General features: G+C 42.0%; 1 protein-coding gene across 1 annotated transcript in view; it reads right to left on the bottom strand.

Annotated features, from left to right (window-relative positions):
* Positions 1 to 17,911, bottom strand: part of VWA3B (von Willebrand factor A domain containing 3B) — a 2,300,294-nt gene that overhangs the window by 1,866,476 nt on the left and 415,907 nt on the right. Inside the window, exon 6 of the mRNA XM_069636259.1 lies at positions 15,769 to 15,962. Within this exon, the coding sequence (XP_069492360.1) occupies positions 15,769 to 15,962 (194 nt within the window). The remainder of the gene's footprint in view (positions 1 to 15,768; positions 15,963 to 17,911) is intronic.

Here is a 17,911-nt window from a genome sequence, read left to right as displayed (position 1 = left end):
CCCTGTATTGACTGCTGTCACTGGGGAATGTGTCTCTAATGGCACCAACAGGTATTACTTGTAGAACGCGGTGTCCAAGCCTCCATGTGTATGAACGATAGGCCACGAGCCTGTACCACCTGTGAAAGAGAAACATACAAACTGTTTTTAAATGACCAAGATAAGTGTATTAAACCGTAGTTGCCAATGACAATTCTTGTATCAATGGCATTGTTGCCAGTGCAAATGCTACCTAGACACGGTACAATATTGAACGACTATTATACGAATATTACTAGAGAATTGCAAGACTAAGGGCCTCATTACATGGAAGGCGGTAAGGGTTAACGGTCACCGGTAATGGTACCGGTAACCGTTAACCCTTACCGCCTTACTACGAGATCCCTTTGCGGGTTGGTACTTTAACGCCTGCTTTTTAGCAGGCGTTAAAAACCAACCCGCAAAGGGACCAGGGTGGTAATTACGGTACCGCAATTTGCGGTACCGTAATTAGCACCTTCCCCATTCCCATTATGCCCAATGGGGCAAAAATGGGAATGGGGAAGGGCAATGGGGAAAGGGGGAATTACCGCCCCGCCAACCTTGGAATAGGGCGGTAATTCCCCTTTCCTCCAAGGCGGTGCCTGTATTTTACCGGCATGGACCAAGGTGCTGATAGCACCTTGGTCCACCGCCTACCGTGTAATGAGGCCCTAAGTTGGTTTGACAATGATATATTAAAGTTATGACAATATAGGAGACAACCTTGAAATAGTACTGGCCTAAGTGACATCACAACCAGAGTATACTTACTCGTTACTTGGATTCCAAGGGCGAACTGTTGCGCGAAGTTCGTGCATAAGCACCATCAAAATCCTCAACACGGAACGTGTGAGGCAGGCTGCCCTGAAGTCTGGCAGCTCGGTAACGCATTGCGGCCGTGGCTCGCTTTGCGATATGTAGGACAAGCATCCAGAGTTTTCTCGGCAGCAGCAGTTCTCCTCCTCGGTTGGCATTAGCGCGCACCGATTGTAGGTACACCAGGTCGAAATGCCATCCATGCGACTAGGACCAGGCTCTTCATCTGTTGAATCATCCTCCCAACTGTCGTCCGAAGCCCCATCGTTTCCGCATCTTTCTCTTTTGAGTAATTCCGCCTCGGAATATTCCGGCTCGTACTGGTAGGGCTGTATTGTTGCCATTGTGGGGGAAACAAATTAAAATAATATATAGTAATGGTACTGGTATAATAATAATAAATAATAATGTTTGCACGGGCTACAAGCAATGAAGGTAGCTGACCAGAGCACAGAAACGAGGCACAGAATACTCAAAGAAATACAGTGAGAGGAATCGAAAAGAAAATCTGATGTTGTCTGTTATGAAGCAATCTGTTTATACTTATTGAGGAAAGAGGCATCCTGCCATTTCCATGGTGACACGTCATTAGCTGAGGCGCAGAGAATGTTGACACGAGACGTGCTTTGGCGTTGTCAAATGGGAGGTACGCGTCTAGTGATGTCAGGCTCAGGGGCGGGGGATATGATTTAGTGCCGCCAGGGTAGTCCAACCCGGGCGATGCGGCAACTGATCAGATTATCACAAGATGGCCGCGCCCTAATGCCTGATTTTGCAAATTCAGTTCCCTACCGAGGCAGTAGTGCAAGATATCCATGCAAGACACTAAGCATGTCGGAACACGGGTAATCAAAGCACCATGCAAAATCTGATCCATGTGGCATTTCAACGTGCACAAAAAACTATTTTACAAATACTATATTCACATGTATTCTTACTGCAGTAGACCTCTGCAGTAAATCTCCCGTTCCAGCATCTTTCTGAACTCCTTCTGTCCTCCATTTTACCAATATATTTATATCAAGGAGAAAAGATAAAACCAATAATTTTACTAGACCCTTATAATCAACAAAGAAAATCCCTGATATTCTGGCAAACAAGTCTATAAATATTTAATTGACAAAGTATAAATACAAATATTAAACAGGTAAAAAAATGACCCAACACAAAAAAAAAAGTGGAACAATTAGAATGCTACCTAAACTATATCAGATAAACACTTGAAACTTGATTACACAAACACAAGAGACATATTCTTAAAACAATAAACATTCTGCATGTGTTGTCAAACAATTCCCAACATGTTTCTGCTCTTGCACAGCCTCAAAAGGGCAAACATTCATCAGGGAAAAACCTTCAGTAACGTTGCAGGCTGCTTCAACACTGCAGGTGAATGGGTAAAATTTCACATCACCAGAATAAAGAAGTGCCTAAAATACAATAAAAGGGAATGATCTAAAGAAAAAGGGCCAAACAATTACTGAATCAATACCCATACCATGGTGCAAATTTCCATGGCAATGGAGACTAGAGACACGGCAAAGCAAATATTGTCTATCTCACTGTTAATTCTCAAAATGAACTACATAAATACCTTAACTGAGTATTTTCTTCAGGAGTATGCTAGCAGGTGAAGCTATACCACAAAACACCAGTCCATGGGTGTATCTGTTGTTACACGCGGAGCATTAATTCCGCTCAATATTCGGTCAAGAAGAGTACTGAAGAGACAAAAAACCAACAACACGCATGAATACGAGTCGAGGCTGGAGACAATTCCACTATCACAGGAGTAATCACATATATTTTAACCTCATCCCGTGAGGTACCTTAAATCAGAAGGTTGAAAACGGCGATGGAACACATCTCGGGACACACCATGGCACCACTGACTGTAGGGTAGTCAATAATGCATGTCTTAGTCGCCTACAAAGTACAAGGCAAACACAGACCATTAAGTATTAGTTGCCCACTGTAAAGAGCAAACCAATCACCAATAACCGAGCGTGGTTGTGACACCTGTGTCTAGTGCATATAATGTAAAGTATTAATGTGGGACATCCCACACCAACTATATCGTGAAGACACTGCAGTTAAAAGGAAACTGAAGTCGCACGAGTACCGCAGCCAAGATGGGTACACCGTAAATAATTTAAAGCTAACATATCACCCGGCAGCGTGTATTCTCATAGAGACACCAGTAACACATCTTACCAGGTGAGCACGGCAATCGCTGTGTAAACGGATCAAAACTCGTACTTCCTACATGCACCCGGGGACAGCTTCACCTCTAATTGCGACCGGCACGTCTGACAAATCCAGAACCCGGAAGTGTATGTCGAACAACAAAACTGAAAAAGGACCAATCCAATGAATCAGGGAATCGATATAAAAGACGGACTCCGCCCAGGGTACCACTACGGCTACAGATTGATAACACACTACAAACATCAAAAAACTATTCCGCCATGAAAAAGAGTTCCACATAAGAACCCCAGTTGGGTAAATGAAGCTGAGAGGTGTAATTGCAGAGATAAAGAACCATTAAACCGCATTGAAGCAGCCTGCACACCTTAAAATACATAATACATAGCAGTGTCCATAACAGTATAAATGGTACAAAAAATGCAATCACCACAATTTATGTATGCAATACACCTATTCACATACGACAGGTTGACAAGAGTAAACAGGAGAACAAAATCAAACTAGAGAATTCCATTATTTAAAACAAAACCACAGATTCTTTTTGCACAAATATGGAAGTTTACACAATAGCATCTAAGGTTATTCTAGCACTCAATCATGTAAATATTTTAAATGAACATTCAGATTAAATTGACACAATTCCAATCGATAGCCTCATTTAAACCAACTTTATGGCTCTGTAATTTAAAAATCATCTTCTGTTCAAAATTGAGTACCTTACAGTCTATCTCTTGTTTGTTCCTTCCACTAATCCTTTTCAGAATGTACCACATAAATTCTGTATGTAAGTGTTCTTACTCCAAAAAATGTTTAACCAGAGGGGCAGTAATAGTCTTATTCTTAATGCAACTGCGGTGTTCAATCATTCGTACTCGACACATTCTATTTATTTTGCCTATATATTGGAGGCCACAAGGGCACCTGATCAAATATATGATATTACAAGTATTGCAATTTGTCATTTCATCAAAATTCCATACTAAATCTGGTAAAATTTGCAAGGTACTCTTCTCTTCTGTCTGTGCACACATGCTACATTTCCCACACGGAAAATGACCTTTAATTTTAGGCAAACCCCACAGAGTAGTTAAACGTACTTGTTTGTCCTGTGTTTCAGTTATGTCATTATGAACAAGCATGTTCCGTAAACTTTGCCTCTTCTTGAAAGTAACCAATTGTGGGAACACTTCTTTGCCATAATACGCTTTCTTACAAACTTTATTGACAATCGTTTTGATTTTGTAAGACAAATGCAAAAAAGTGCTCACAAACACTGTACCAATCTCTCTTGTTTCTCTCTGAGTTGTTTCTAACAGTGCTTCCCGATTGTTATTATAGGCCCTCTTAGAAACAGTTCTAATCACACGTAATACCCAAAAAGTTCTTACTATGAAATTGGCTCAAAATAAATCCATAGTGATTAGACAAGCTGATAAAGGTGGGGCTATTGTGGTGATGAATCAATGTGATTATGTTGCTGAATGTGACAGACTGTTAGCTGATGAAACTTGTTACCAACGTCTATCAGAGGATCCATCGAAAGCACTTATGGAAGCTATATAAAAGGAAAAGCCCAAAGTGCTTTTGAATCAGAAATGATCAGTTAACAGGAATATGAATATCTGACTAGGCAAAATGGAAGAGTACCGGTATTTTACATCTTACCAAAAATCCATAAAAATTTGACACATCCCAGGGTCGCCCCATTGTGTCTCGGGTTAACTCGATTTTGGAACCGTTATCCAAATTTGAGGATTTTTACTTAAGACCTTTTGTATGGAAATGCAGAGTTACCTTCGAGGCACTACAGATACCATTGTGAAAATAGAGAATTTACCATTCGTACATGATCAAACTTTACTTATTAGTTTGGACATCTAATCCCTTTACACTATGATCTCTCAAAGAGCTACTCTGGAGATTTGTTTGTTTGTTTGTTTATTTTATTTCTATAGCGCTCCAGACCCGAGAGTAAAAGGGCGCTTAGTACAAATTACAAGGCACAGTACATGGTAGTAGGCAGTGATACTAGACAACAGTTAAATACAAAATGTACAGTCAGTGGTGGTAATAGCGGTTATGGTATAGTACAGGTTGCATGGCACAGTACATTGTGATAGTCAGTGATACTAGACAACAGTTATATACAAAATATACAGAAAGTGGCGGTAATAGAGAGTAGTCATAACAAAAATGAGACATGTGCAGTTCGTACAGTTTCTAGCTAAGTCTAGCTTAGAGGTTGACTTTTAGTCAGAAGCCATCCAATGGCAAGTTTCCTGAACGACAGGAAGGATTTGGATGACTTAATGTTCAGTGGCAGGGAGTTCCAGAGTTGGGAGGCGAGGACAGTGAAGCTCGAGCCTCTGGATCTTTTAGAGGTAAATCTAGGTACTGTGAGACATAAGGTGTTGGAAGATCTCGTGGTTCTGATGGAGGATTTCAAGGTGAGTTTATTAGTAAGGTAGGGAGGGGCTAGATGGTTGAGGGCTTTGTAAGTGAGGCAGAGGATTTTCAAATCATTTTTATGTTGGATAGAGAGCCATTTACATGAAGTTCTAGTGGCCGAGATATGCTCATGCCTGGGAATGTTTAGCACTGAGCGTAACGCATTGTTTTGAAGGACTTGGAGTTTACTGATTATCGCTCAGTTAGCCCCTATGTAGAGGCTGTTACAGTAGTCTAACTTAGATTGTATAAGAGCTCTGGCTAGCGTGAGGCAACTGTTAGAGGAAAGAAATGGTCTACAAGCTCTAATTAGTTTTCCTGTGTAGGCGGTAGCTGAGGCGGTTGAATTAACTTGCTTGGTGAGGTTAAGATTGGCATCGAGATAGAAGCCCAATGTTTTCACATTTTTGACGACTGGGATGGTATTGCCATCAATTATGATGTTAGAATAGTTGGGGCTTAGTTTTTGCAGGTTGTTCGGTGAACCAACAATGAGAAGTTCAGTCTTCTCGTCACTCAGGCAGAGGCCATGTGTGGCCATCCATGCCTGAATGACAGAGAAGATTTAATTGATCCTGGCTACATCAGTATTGTAATTGCCCGAGATGGTGAGGAGTATCTGGGTGTCATCCGCGTAGTTTGTTTAGGTGACACCCAGACGGTCCAATTTATCAAAGAGGGGCTTTGTAAAGATGTTGTATAGGGTGGGTGAGATGCATGAGCCTTGCGGGACACCACAAGTGATGGGGATAGGGTCTGCTGCAGCCACCGGAGAGAAGACTCTCATGGTTCTATTGGCCAGGAAGGACTGTATCCACGGGACGGCAGAGGGGGAAAAGTGGGCAGCAGTGGAGAGGTGGTTGCAAAGTATTTTATGGTCGACCAAGTTGAAAGCTGCAGAGAGATCTAAGAGGAGTAGGATGGCAGCCTTGCCCTTATCTTTGATTTCGTCAATCTGACTTTTAAGATCAACAAGGGCAGTTTCAGTTCCATGTTGGGGCCGGAAGCCAGACTGACGTAATCCAAGTAATTGGTTGGCCTCTAGGTAATGCTGAATTTGCAAATAGGCAACTCTGTCCAGGATCTTTAACAGGAAGGGAACGGTTGTGATAGGTCTGTAGTTTGTAGGGATGGCTGGGTCCAAGGTCTGTTTTTTTTAGTAGCGGGAGGACCCATGACTGTTTCAAATTGTTAGGTACCGAATTGGTGGAGAATGACACGTTTATAAGCTTCGAAATGAAGGGAGCAAGGTCTCTTGCTGCATCTTTTATGGTCTGTGAGGGGCAGCTGTCCCCTTTGCAGTTTGACGGTTTGAGGGAGGATATGATTTTTTGCACTTCTAGTGGGGTTACTTTTTTGAAGGTGAATCCATGATTAGTGTTGGGGGTGGTGGGTGAGCTACGGATAGGGGGGCTAGAGGTGGGGCTACTATTGGAAAGTTGTCGTCTTTTATTTTCAATTTTTGTTTGTAAGCCAGTAATTTTGTTCGCAAGAGCATCTTGGATGCTAATGCACCAGAGTTGGTCCTTCACGGACATGTCCGAGGGTGGAATGGGGTTTTCTAACTCCTTCAGGATGGTGAACAATTCTTTGGTACTGGAGCTAGCATTACTTATTCTTATATTGTAGGCTTCCATTTTAGTACAAATTATTTCTTTTTTATAGAGGGAGGATGCATTTGTGAGATTGGTTTTGTGTACCTCTGTCGGGTTCCTTTTCCAAAGGGTTTCAATTTTGGACTTATTATTTATTATTATTTTAAGTTCTGGTGTGTACCAGGAGTTAAGATGTGCTTTAGGTTTACCTTTGCATAGTTTTAGAAGGGCAACAGGGTTGAAAGCTTTGGTCATGGCGTTATTATAGGTGTCTACTAGTAGATTGAGGTCCGAGGTGTAAGGGATCATGTTTAGCGTGAGTAGAAGTAGTGGGATGAGGGCTTCAGCTGTGATATTCTGCTTGTTTCGCGTCAGACATGCTGGTGCAGGTGGGCACTGTATGTGGTGAGGGTTATTAGTGCTAATGTCAAATGAGAGTAGGAAGTGGTCAGTCCATATAAGTGGTTGGGGGTTCTTGCAGATAATGTTACAGTTGTGGGCAGCCATCCAGTCTAAGGTTCTGCCTTTCTGATGTGTAGGTAGGGTGTTAAGTTGGGTGTAGTTGTGTTCGCAGAGTGCATTAGCCAGGGAGGATGCTGGCGTGTCGTGAGGATCATTATATCCCAGATTAAAGTCACCTAAAATAATATTCTGTGATAGGGGTTTAGACTTTTCAGCTATGAGGGAGGTTAAGTCTTCCTTGAAGGAACCTGTGTGCGACCAAGAGGTCTGTATATTAGTTCCAGGGTGATAGTATTCTTAGGGGTGGTTTGAATTTTAATGGATAGATGTTCACAGGAATTTAGAGGAAGGGAGGTCACAGATCTAATGTCAAGTGAAGATTTGAATATAAGTGCTACACCTCCTCCACGGGCGTTAGGTCTGTCGGCCTTGAGGATGGAGTAGTTGTCTGGAACCGCGAGGGTTAGAGAGGGGCCTGCTGCGGCATGAAGCTAGGTTTCTGTGGTGGCAAAGAAGTCCAAGTCTGCGGACTGGATGATATCGGCAATTTCCGTAGGGTGGGCCACAATGGATCTAACGTTGAGTAAAGCTCCTTTGAGTGGCACAGTGTTTGCAATTATGTTTTTATTAGTGGTTTTAGTTGTAGGATTGTTGGTCATTTTGCTAAGTAAAGTGGGGAGTCTACAGCCTAGTCTGTCGTTACGGGTTGTGATGTTAGGGTGGGCTGTAGGGCGATGTTCTAGAATGTTGCATGAGTTCTGGATATTTTCAGAGTGGTCATCTGTGGCGAGGTTAGGTGTAGGGTTACCTAGAGTAACGCTGACTTTAGTACTATGGTCTGTAGGTGCATTATGGGGGAAAGAGGGCAGGGATGGCAGGAAGGGTGTGGGTCAGGGAACGGGGTGGTGTCTGGGGCACCCAAGCTTGGCGAGTCCATTGCTAAATGCTAAACTATTACTGCTACATGGCATGCAATCGGGCATAATGCAGAAAGGGAACATGATGAATACTAGCCAGGCTGGCATAATTCAGATATGGGTTTGGGGCGGGCTACTGGAAGGATGGTAGATGTTGTAGGCTGCGCTAGTACTTGTAAGCTGTACCTGGGGCGGACAGGCTAGTTGGGTCGTGCTGGGTTCAAAGTTAAGCACACTTGCAAAATGGCTTGTAGATGGCGCGACTAACAAGCAGGTTTAGGTAATAATTAGCTAGCGACCATGAGGCATAGCACAGATCAAATGTGGTCAGTTAGCGACCATAAGGCACAACACAAATCAAATGTGGTCTGTTAGTGACCCTAAGGCACAACACAAATCAAATGTGGTCTGTTAATGACCATAAGGCACAACACAAATCAAATGTGGTCAGTTAGTGACCATAGGGCACAAGTCAAATGTGGTCAGTTAGCGACCATAGGGCACAAAACAAATTAAATGTGGTCTGTTAACGACCATAAGGCACAACACAAATCAAATGTGGTCTGTTAACGACCATAAGGCACAACACAAAAGGCACAGGACCATAAGGCACAGGTTGTAGAGGAAATTCTATTAGGCAGACGAGATGGACATCCAGTGAGTAATGGTTTCATTCTATGGTGCACGGAACTTGCACTGACCAAAAATGTCTTTCAGTTTCAAGGGAAGTTTTTCCAACAGATTGAGGGCACCGCTATGGGGGCAGCTATGGCGCCAAATTTGGCTAACCTTTATGTACATTTTTTGAAAAAGCTGTCATATATCAGGCCACTAACCCCTTTTTACATCAATTGAGGAAGTGGCTCCGATATATTGACGATATTGGGATGGCTCTGTGGAAGAGGCTAATGGTTTTGTAGATTGGTTGAATCTACAAAACCAGTTTTTGAAGTTTACCAAATGCATTAGCGAATGTGAAATCAACTTTTTAGACATTACCATCTACCACTCTATGGGTGTTCTGAAATTCAAACCGTATAGCAAGGCCACGGATAAAAACGCCCTTCTGAATTTCAACAGTCATCATGCAAAACACTTGAAAATGAATCTTCCTTTTGGGCAATTTCTTAGGTTAAAGAGGAACAGCAGTTGTAAGGAAGATTATAGTGAGAGTACTAATATCTTGACCGAAAAATTGTTGAACAAGGGGTACCCCCCACATGTGATTAAAACTGCTTCTAAGAGGGCCTATAATAACAATCGGGAAGCTCTGTTAGAAAAAACTCAGAGAGAAACAAGAGGGATTGGTACAGTGTTTGTGAACACTTTTTCGGATTTGTCTTACAAAATCAAAACGATTGTTAAAAAAGCATGGAGGAAAGTGTATTATGGCAAAGAAGTGTTACCACCATTGGTTACTTTCAAGAAGAGGCAACGTTTATGGAACATGTTTGTTCGTAATGACATAACTGAAACACAGGACAAACAAGTACGTTTAACTACTCTGTGGGGTTTGCCTAAAATTAAAGCTCATTGTCCGTGTGGGAAATGTAGCATGTGTGCACAGACAGAAGAGAAGAGTACCTTGCAAATTTTACCAGATTTAGTATGGAATTTTGATGAAATGACAAATTGCAATACTTTTAATGTCATATATTTGATCAGGTGCCCTTGTGGCCTCCAATATATAGGCAAAACAAATAGAATGTGTCGAGTACGAATGATTGAACACCGCAGTTGCATTAAGAATAAGACTATTACTGCCCCTCTGGTTAAACATTTTTTGGAGAAAGAACACTTACATACAGAATTTATGTGGTACATTCTGAAAAGGATTAGTGGAAGGAACAAACAAGAGATAGACTGTAAGCTACTCAATTTTGAACAGAAGATGATTTTTAAATTACAGAGCCATAAAGTTGGTTTAAATGAGGCTATGGATTTGAATTGTGTCAATTTAATCTGAATGTTCATTTAAAATATTTACATGATTGAGTGCTAGAATAACCTTAGATGCTATTGTGTAAACTTCCATATTTGTGCAAAAAGAATCTGTGGTTTTGTTTTAAATAATGGAATTCTCTAGTTTGATTTTGTTCTCCTGTTTACTCATGTCAACCTGTCGTATGTGAATAGGTGTATTGCATACATAAATTGTGGCGATTGCATTTTTTGTACCATTTATACTGTTATGGACACTGCTATGTATTATGTATTTTAAGGTGTGCAGGCTGCTTCAATGCGGTTTAATGGTTCTTTATCTCTGCAATTACACCTCTCGGCTTCATTTACCCAACTGGGGTTCTTATGTGGAACTCTTTTTCATGGCGGAATAGTTTTTTGATGTTTGTAGTGTGTTATCAATCTGTAGCCGTAGTGGTACCCTGGGTGGAGTCCGTCTTTTATATCGATTCCCTGATTCATTGGATTGGTCCTTTTAAAGTTTTGTTGTTCGACATACACTTCCGGGTTCTGGATTTGTCGGACGTGCCGGTCGCAATTAGAGGTGAGGCTGTCCCCCGGTGCATGTAGGAAGTACGAGTTTTGATCCGTTTACACAGCAATTGCCGTGCTCACCTGGTAAGATGTGTTACTGGTGCCTCTATGAGAATACACGCTGCCGGGTGATATGTTTGCTTTGAATTAGTTACGGTGTACCTATCTTGGCTGCGGTACTCGTGCAACTTCAGTTTCCTTTTAACTGAAGTGGCTTCACGATATAGTTAGTGTGGGATGTCTCACATTAATACTTTACGTTATATGCACTAGACACAGGTGTCACAACCACGCTCGGTTATTGGTGATTGGTTTGCTCTTTACAGCGGGCAACTAATACTTAACGGTCTGTGTTTGACTTGTAATTTGTAGGCGACTAAGACATGCATTATTGACTACCCTACAGTCAGTGGTGCCATGGTGTGTCCCGAGATGTGTTCCATCGCCGTTTTCAACCTTCTGATTTAAGGTAACTCACGGGATGAGGTTAATATATGTGATTACTCCTGTGATAGTGAAATTGTCTCCAGCCTCGACTCGTATTCATGTGGGTTGTTGGTTTTTTGTCTCTTCAGTACTCTTCTTGACCGAATATTGGGCGGAATTGATGTTCCGCGTGTAACAACAGATACACCCATGGACTGGTGTTTTGTGGTATAGCTTCACCTGCCAGCATACCCCTGAAGAAAATACTCAGTTAAGGTATTTATGTAGTTCATTTTGTGAATTAACAGTGAGATAGACAATATTTGCTTTGTCCTGTCTCTAGTCTCCATTGCCATGGAAATTTGTACCATGGTATGGGTATTGATTCAGTAATTTGTTGGCCCTTTTTCTTAAGATCATTCCCTTTTATTGTATTTTAGGCACTTCTTTATTCTGGTGATGTGAAAATTGACCCATTCACCTGCAGTGTTGAAGCAGCCTGCAACGTTACAGAAGGTTTTCCCCTGATGAATGTTCGCCCTTTTGAGGCTGTGGAAGAACAGAAACATGCTGGGAATTGTTTTGACAACACATGCAGAATGTTTATTGTTTTAAGAATATGTCTCTTGGGTTTGTGTAATCACGTTTCAAGTTTTTATCTGATATAGTTTAGGTAGCATTCTAATTGCTCCACTGTGTTTTTGTGTTGGGTCGTTTTTTACCTGTTTAATAATTTTTGTATTTATACTTTGTCAATTAAATATTTATCTTTATTTTTTGCTACTTTACAGCTTACAGTCTATTTTTTACAGACTTGTTTGCCAGAATATCTGGGATTTGTTGATTGTAAGGGTCTAGTAAAATTATTGGTTTCATCTTTTCTCCTTGATATAAATATATGTTTTTCCCTACTGGTGGAGATTGATCTTGTGTTGAGTAGAGGTCTCTTTGACGTCCTAGATTTAATACACTCCGTTTTACCAAAACATGAGAAGTCCACGTATCAAATACGGCTGTGGAGACAGATAATGGGAGCGCTAGAGCCTCCATACACGCTGGAATCGAAACACTTCCTCCATGACACGTCTCTAGCTGTCATCACGGGTATAAACGATGGAGGGTTCCTTTTTCTAAACCTGTGGGGAGCACAGAGTCAGAGCCACGTACAGGTGTTCCAGAGATTACCACACTCGCCGGACTCTCGATGACACCATTAAAGGCTTTACGATCTCAGAGGACAATGAAGCTCCTGGGCAACAGCATCTTCAATGGTCGTGTAAGCACTGTGCTAGGCAATTTGCCTACTGTTTTCCTCTCCTGCCCTTGAGACAACTTAGAGCACTGGTCCACTCACACTGAATAGTTCCACCTGAAGCTGACCTACAAGGAACGCCAGCAGCGTAGCCCATGCTGATGGCACTTCAGTTCCTGTAGGAGGACGACAAGCACTCCTGGCACTGTTGCGCGAAAGCAGCTAAAAGCTAGATCCTCAGCCAGTAACTTTCAGGTAAGGTGAGCAGGTATCGCATTTTGCCTGTGTGCAGATTCACCTCTGATTTGGGTATTTTCCTGTAATTGCAGGTGACCTGTGATGAGTACAGGGCTCAGGTAGTTTTCAGTCAACCATTGTTAATTTTGCCAAGCTATGTGTATCTGGTCAGTGGGACTTTTGGTCATGAGTAAATGAGTGTGTCCTGACCAGTTACTGGTTTTGATGTTGGGTTGAAGCACGGTTTGTTGTTGTTTTTTTCCCATTGATCTGTTAGTTGTTCTTCCTTACTGTCTACCATCTCAGCTTCAATGGTGTTGTTCAAATGGCCCAGTAATCTGGGAAACGCTCATAGGTGGCTAATAGTGACTTTTGGTAGGTTAGTAGGTCCTGCTTCGGTGGAGAGGACACCTAGAAAGTTTCTGGCTGAGGTGTTAGTCTGGCCAGTGTTTCAGGATGAGTTGTAGTTTGGAGTTCTGGTGAAAGTTTTTTTGTGTGTTCTTTTGCCATCTCACCTGTACACTTCGGTGAACATTACTATTCCCCGCCGACTATGCACCTTTTTATTATTAACAAGGGGAAGGTGTGTGTGGTGGTGAATGTTGTGGGCGTTTGTGGTATGGTGTTTGCCCCCCTGTGCATTTTCCCTGTGAAAGTGGTTATGGAGAAGATGTGGTTGTTGGTTTATCTGACATGGTTTGGGTCCATCCTTTGGACAATGCAGGACTGTCGTCATTTCTTTCTGCCTCTTGTGTGGTAGAGCCCGTTTTTGGGGTGTGTGCACTCTTGATGGCGGTTTCGTGCTCGGGAGTGGCCGTCTCGAGACCTCTGGGTGGCGGACCCAGGTAGAAGAAGTTTTGTTTCTGCTTAGTGGTTTAACTTTGTGGTATTTGTAGCCCATTGGATGTGGCAGCTCTGGACAGGAGGTGTCTGGTTTATTCGGATTTTTGAGGATGTTGTAATGATATTCGGGCATGCTGGTGATAGTTGGTTCTAGGTGCTGAGAGTCTGCATGTACTTGTTTAAGATATGTGCTTTCATTTATGAAAGAAGGGACGTGCGTCATGTCTTGATCCCTTGAATGCATGAGTGAATGATGTCACTGTGAGAATGTTGATGAGTGCCTGGAATGTTTGTACGTGAACTGTGTTCCAGCTCAGGTAGTTGGACTGAGCTACCTAGGGTGGTGTGTGCCAGTGGGTCTCCTGTGGGGCTCTACTTATGTACTCCTAAATAAAGGAACTTGAGTGAACTTGCCTGATGCCCCCTGAAGTTCTTCCTTACAACAGTATATTTGTATGTTTCCTACATGTATATTATTTGATTCATTAAATGTTTTGAGTAGATATGAATTTCTTGTTTGAGTTGAGCATTGATGGTCTCTCATAATATTTTGAGGGCCATTAGTGGGTTTCTATATTATATACTTTTTTCCAAAGTGTATTCATCAATTGCTCTTTGCATTATATGAATATTCGCCTTGAATGTATATAGTTCAATAACTTATATTTTGGAGTGTGTCCTTTACATCGTTTCTCTGGTGTCTATTAGGGTATTGTCACTTCTCTTGACTTGGGTCCTGATTTCTAGCTGCTGTAGCACCTCTCTCCTGCTGTTCTTGTCCTGCCCCTCCTTGACACCACACCACATGCTTGTTCCTCCTCCTACTGTGAGCTTGATCCCTTTGGATCGGTGCCTCTCCAATTGGAACCATCCTGCTCTCACTTGCAAGCACTTTGCTATTTCTTCCTCCAAACACCACCTGAAATCTTTCTTCGACCCCCTCCCGATGTCGCTCTCCAGTCTCTTCCTCAGATCACTCTCCAACCAGTTCCTGATGTTTTCTTCCAACCACTGCTTGATGTCAGTCTCCCCCTTCCTAATGTTTCCCTTCTACCATCTCCTGATGTCTCTCTCTCCAATCACATCCTGATCTCTACATCTCCCGCTCTCTTGTTTCCATCTAACTCTGCTTCCTCCTGCCCCTCTCTCAAATCCATCCTCAATTTCCCTCCTGAATCGCCAACCCACTCTGAACTCCTGCAACAACCTACCTCACTCTCAGGTAAGCGAGTGCTTAAATATCCTGAGTTCCCCTGCCACTGGTTTGTGCTCAGACCAAGAGTCTGCAGCTATGTGGCCTGAAAGTGTTGGGATTTGGTCTGGTCCCTTGTAATTGTGGTACCTGGACCAGATGTACCTAATTCATTAGGCTTATCTTTCATTTATATTCATTTATATGCTTAGTGCATCTTTCAAAGCCGGGTATGCCAGAGTTTCTTTCCATGCATGTATATGTGTTATCTGCTTCTGAAGCGGAGCTGTGTGTCCTCCCCTATGCGCAGTGAGTGTTTGTGGGGTGGTAGCTGCTTGCTAAAATGGTGTTGTCTTGAATCCTGTATTTCTACACCCTCAGATGTTGCCAAGACAGATGCTGCTACCCTGCATATGGGGGTCACTGATCCTTCCTAGACAACTGTACACCTCTTAAAGTATCAGTAGTGTTTTGGTTGTACAAGTTGCTGACCCCTACCATAGTCGGGGACTAAGTGAGGGTGACTAGGGTTACACACCCCTCTGTGAACACCAGAAGGAATCTCCAGTATAAGGCAGGGTACTTTGTCATGGTACCTTGCAAGTAATCTTTAAAATACAATATTTGCATTTATTTTCTATGGCCCCTTTTCATTTCACTTAAAATCCTTACTTTCTTCAATGACTTACTCTACCTACAGACTCTTGGTCGCTCTACAGGTCTGTCTTTTCTCCTTCATAAGATATTCTTTAGAAAGACTTTTCAAGCAAAAAAGTCATAAGGAAGGCAGCATTATCAAGAAGACTGATCTGTAGGTAAGGTGCTACTAGCTGCAGACATTCAAATGGCACTCACCGCATCGGTCTGCAACGACTCATCCTCTGGTTTCATGTTGATGTCCACAACCCCATCACTGTGACGGAACGCACAGTCAGCTAGAGCATCATAGAGGGTCAGCTTCTGAGCCTTCAGACTGTACTTCTGTAACCACTGTTTTGAACTCACATAATCCTCTGATTTGGACTTACGGAATGGATTTTCATTCTTGACTATCAAACAAAACATACACATGTATAGTTAAAACTCATTCAGCACTCTGGCAACACAATTCTATTAAATTAAGGAGACTAGTTAAACATCACTATAGAGGTAGCAAAGTGCCTCAGTTCCTACAGTCTCATTAGCATGTTTAATTTCACATAATTGCTTTTCCTCTTGGTATTATTTAACGCTATATATTTTAAGATGCAGAATTTTTTAAAAAAAAACATTGGCCCTCATTCCGAGTTAGGACTACCCCATGGAGTAAACAGCTCCATGGTTGGCAACCATGGAGCTATTTACTCCATGGAATAACGGCATGGTGAATGGAGTAATTACCGGTCCATTCCAAGGTTGGATGGACCGGTAATTCCCCATTCACCATAGCCCTTCCCCATCCCCATTTCTGCACCCATAGGGCTCAATGGGAATGGGGAAGGAGGTAATTACGGCACCGTAAATTACGGTGCCGTAATTTACTCCAAGGTCACTTTGCGGGTCCCGTAATTTACTCCTGCTAAAAGCAGGAGGTAAAGAGGGACCCGCAAAGGGAACTCGGAATACGGAGGTAAGGGATTACCGCCATCGGTGCCCTTACAGGCGCCGGTAATCCCTTAACTCCAACCTCGGAATGACCCCCACTGTCACTGGGATTTTAGACTAAGAGAACTTAGAACTATTGACATTGTTTAGAGAATCTCCCAAACCACAGTCGTTCTCACTGAACGCTGAGAATAGAAAAACAGATAGTACATTGCAAACTTTACATAGAGCTATGCAGTTGTTGGCTTAACTTGAGAAATGTGATGAGGAGCAATTACGTTTGAAGATTAAATCTTTTGAATTTATTTTAAAGGTTTTGAATAAATGATCTCATCGGGCCCCCATATCTAACACGCCTTCATGTTAAGCAGACATTATATGATAAAGACAACATACATTTGTGCAAACATTGTAATTGCTCAACATGTGTCAATATTTGTCTCTTCTTGGGGAAGGACTACCAGCACACCATCTCACTTAGAACAATGTAATAGTGAATAATTCAATTGTGATTAAATAGGAAAGTTCTGTGGCACTCTTTAATGATTAAATAGGACTACAAAATAATAATAACCAAAATAATCCTATAGCAAACACAACACTATTGTTTGCAGGACAACGCATGTTTTGATTTCCGAGGACACAATAGAACCCTTATTCACCCCACTTTCCACCCTCTCCCACAACCAACATAAACATTTTGTGTTTATTTCATGCATGTTTCAATGCCCTTTGCTTCCAATGTGGTTCTGGCTCTCTCTGTTTGGCAAACACAATTTCATCATAGGGTCTGAATCAAAAGTCTACTCGTTCTACCAGTTTAAGCACCTTTTCTCAGTATCAATACAGAGAGAATCTAATGAGGGATGATGATCATAAAAGACTATCTGAGAAGAGAATTAACCTTCCACCTTCATAAAATGCAAGAAAGGAGACTAAACATTAATATTTCTGTGGAGTTACTCTCCAGACCCATGCAATCTTTTTTCGTGCCAAATGTTTCCCCTTATTTTGACCCACCATGCATGCACAGAGCAAACCCCAGCCATCTCCAGGATTGGGCGATGGAATATCAACCAACTCAGCTCTGTGAGATAATCAAGCAGCATCTGATCTTTACAGACAATGCAGAATGCCATGGATGCCTTTTTCCTGTGCCGAGCTGTTCATTACTTTGACTCACTTTGACTGAGCATATCTTTGTTTTCTCTTAAATAAGTGGCATATGAGGCTAACCTATAGTATCCAAATGAATATTATAAATTATTAGCGCTCATTCAGTTAAAAGTCTAATTTAGAGTGTGAATGTGACTGTAATCACTTAAACTCAGCTCCTCCCCCACAACACATAGCTGTAAGAGGCTGTTATAATTTGTTCATTACAGAAGATTACAAACAAACGCGGAAAGTAAAT

The sequence above is a fragment of the Ambystoma mexicanum genome, chromosome 7p, assembly GCF_040938575.1.
Source record: "Ambystoma mexicanum isolate Mex_15411 chromosome 7p, UKY_AmexF1_1, whole genome shotgun sequence".
Classification (NCBI taxonomy): Eukaryota; Metazoa; Chordata; class Amphibia; order Caudata; family Ambystomatidae; genus Ambystoma; species Ambystoma mexicanum.
This window is presented reverse-complemented; position numbering and strand designations above follow the sequence as displayed.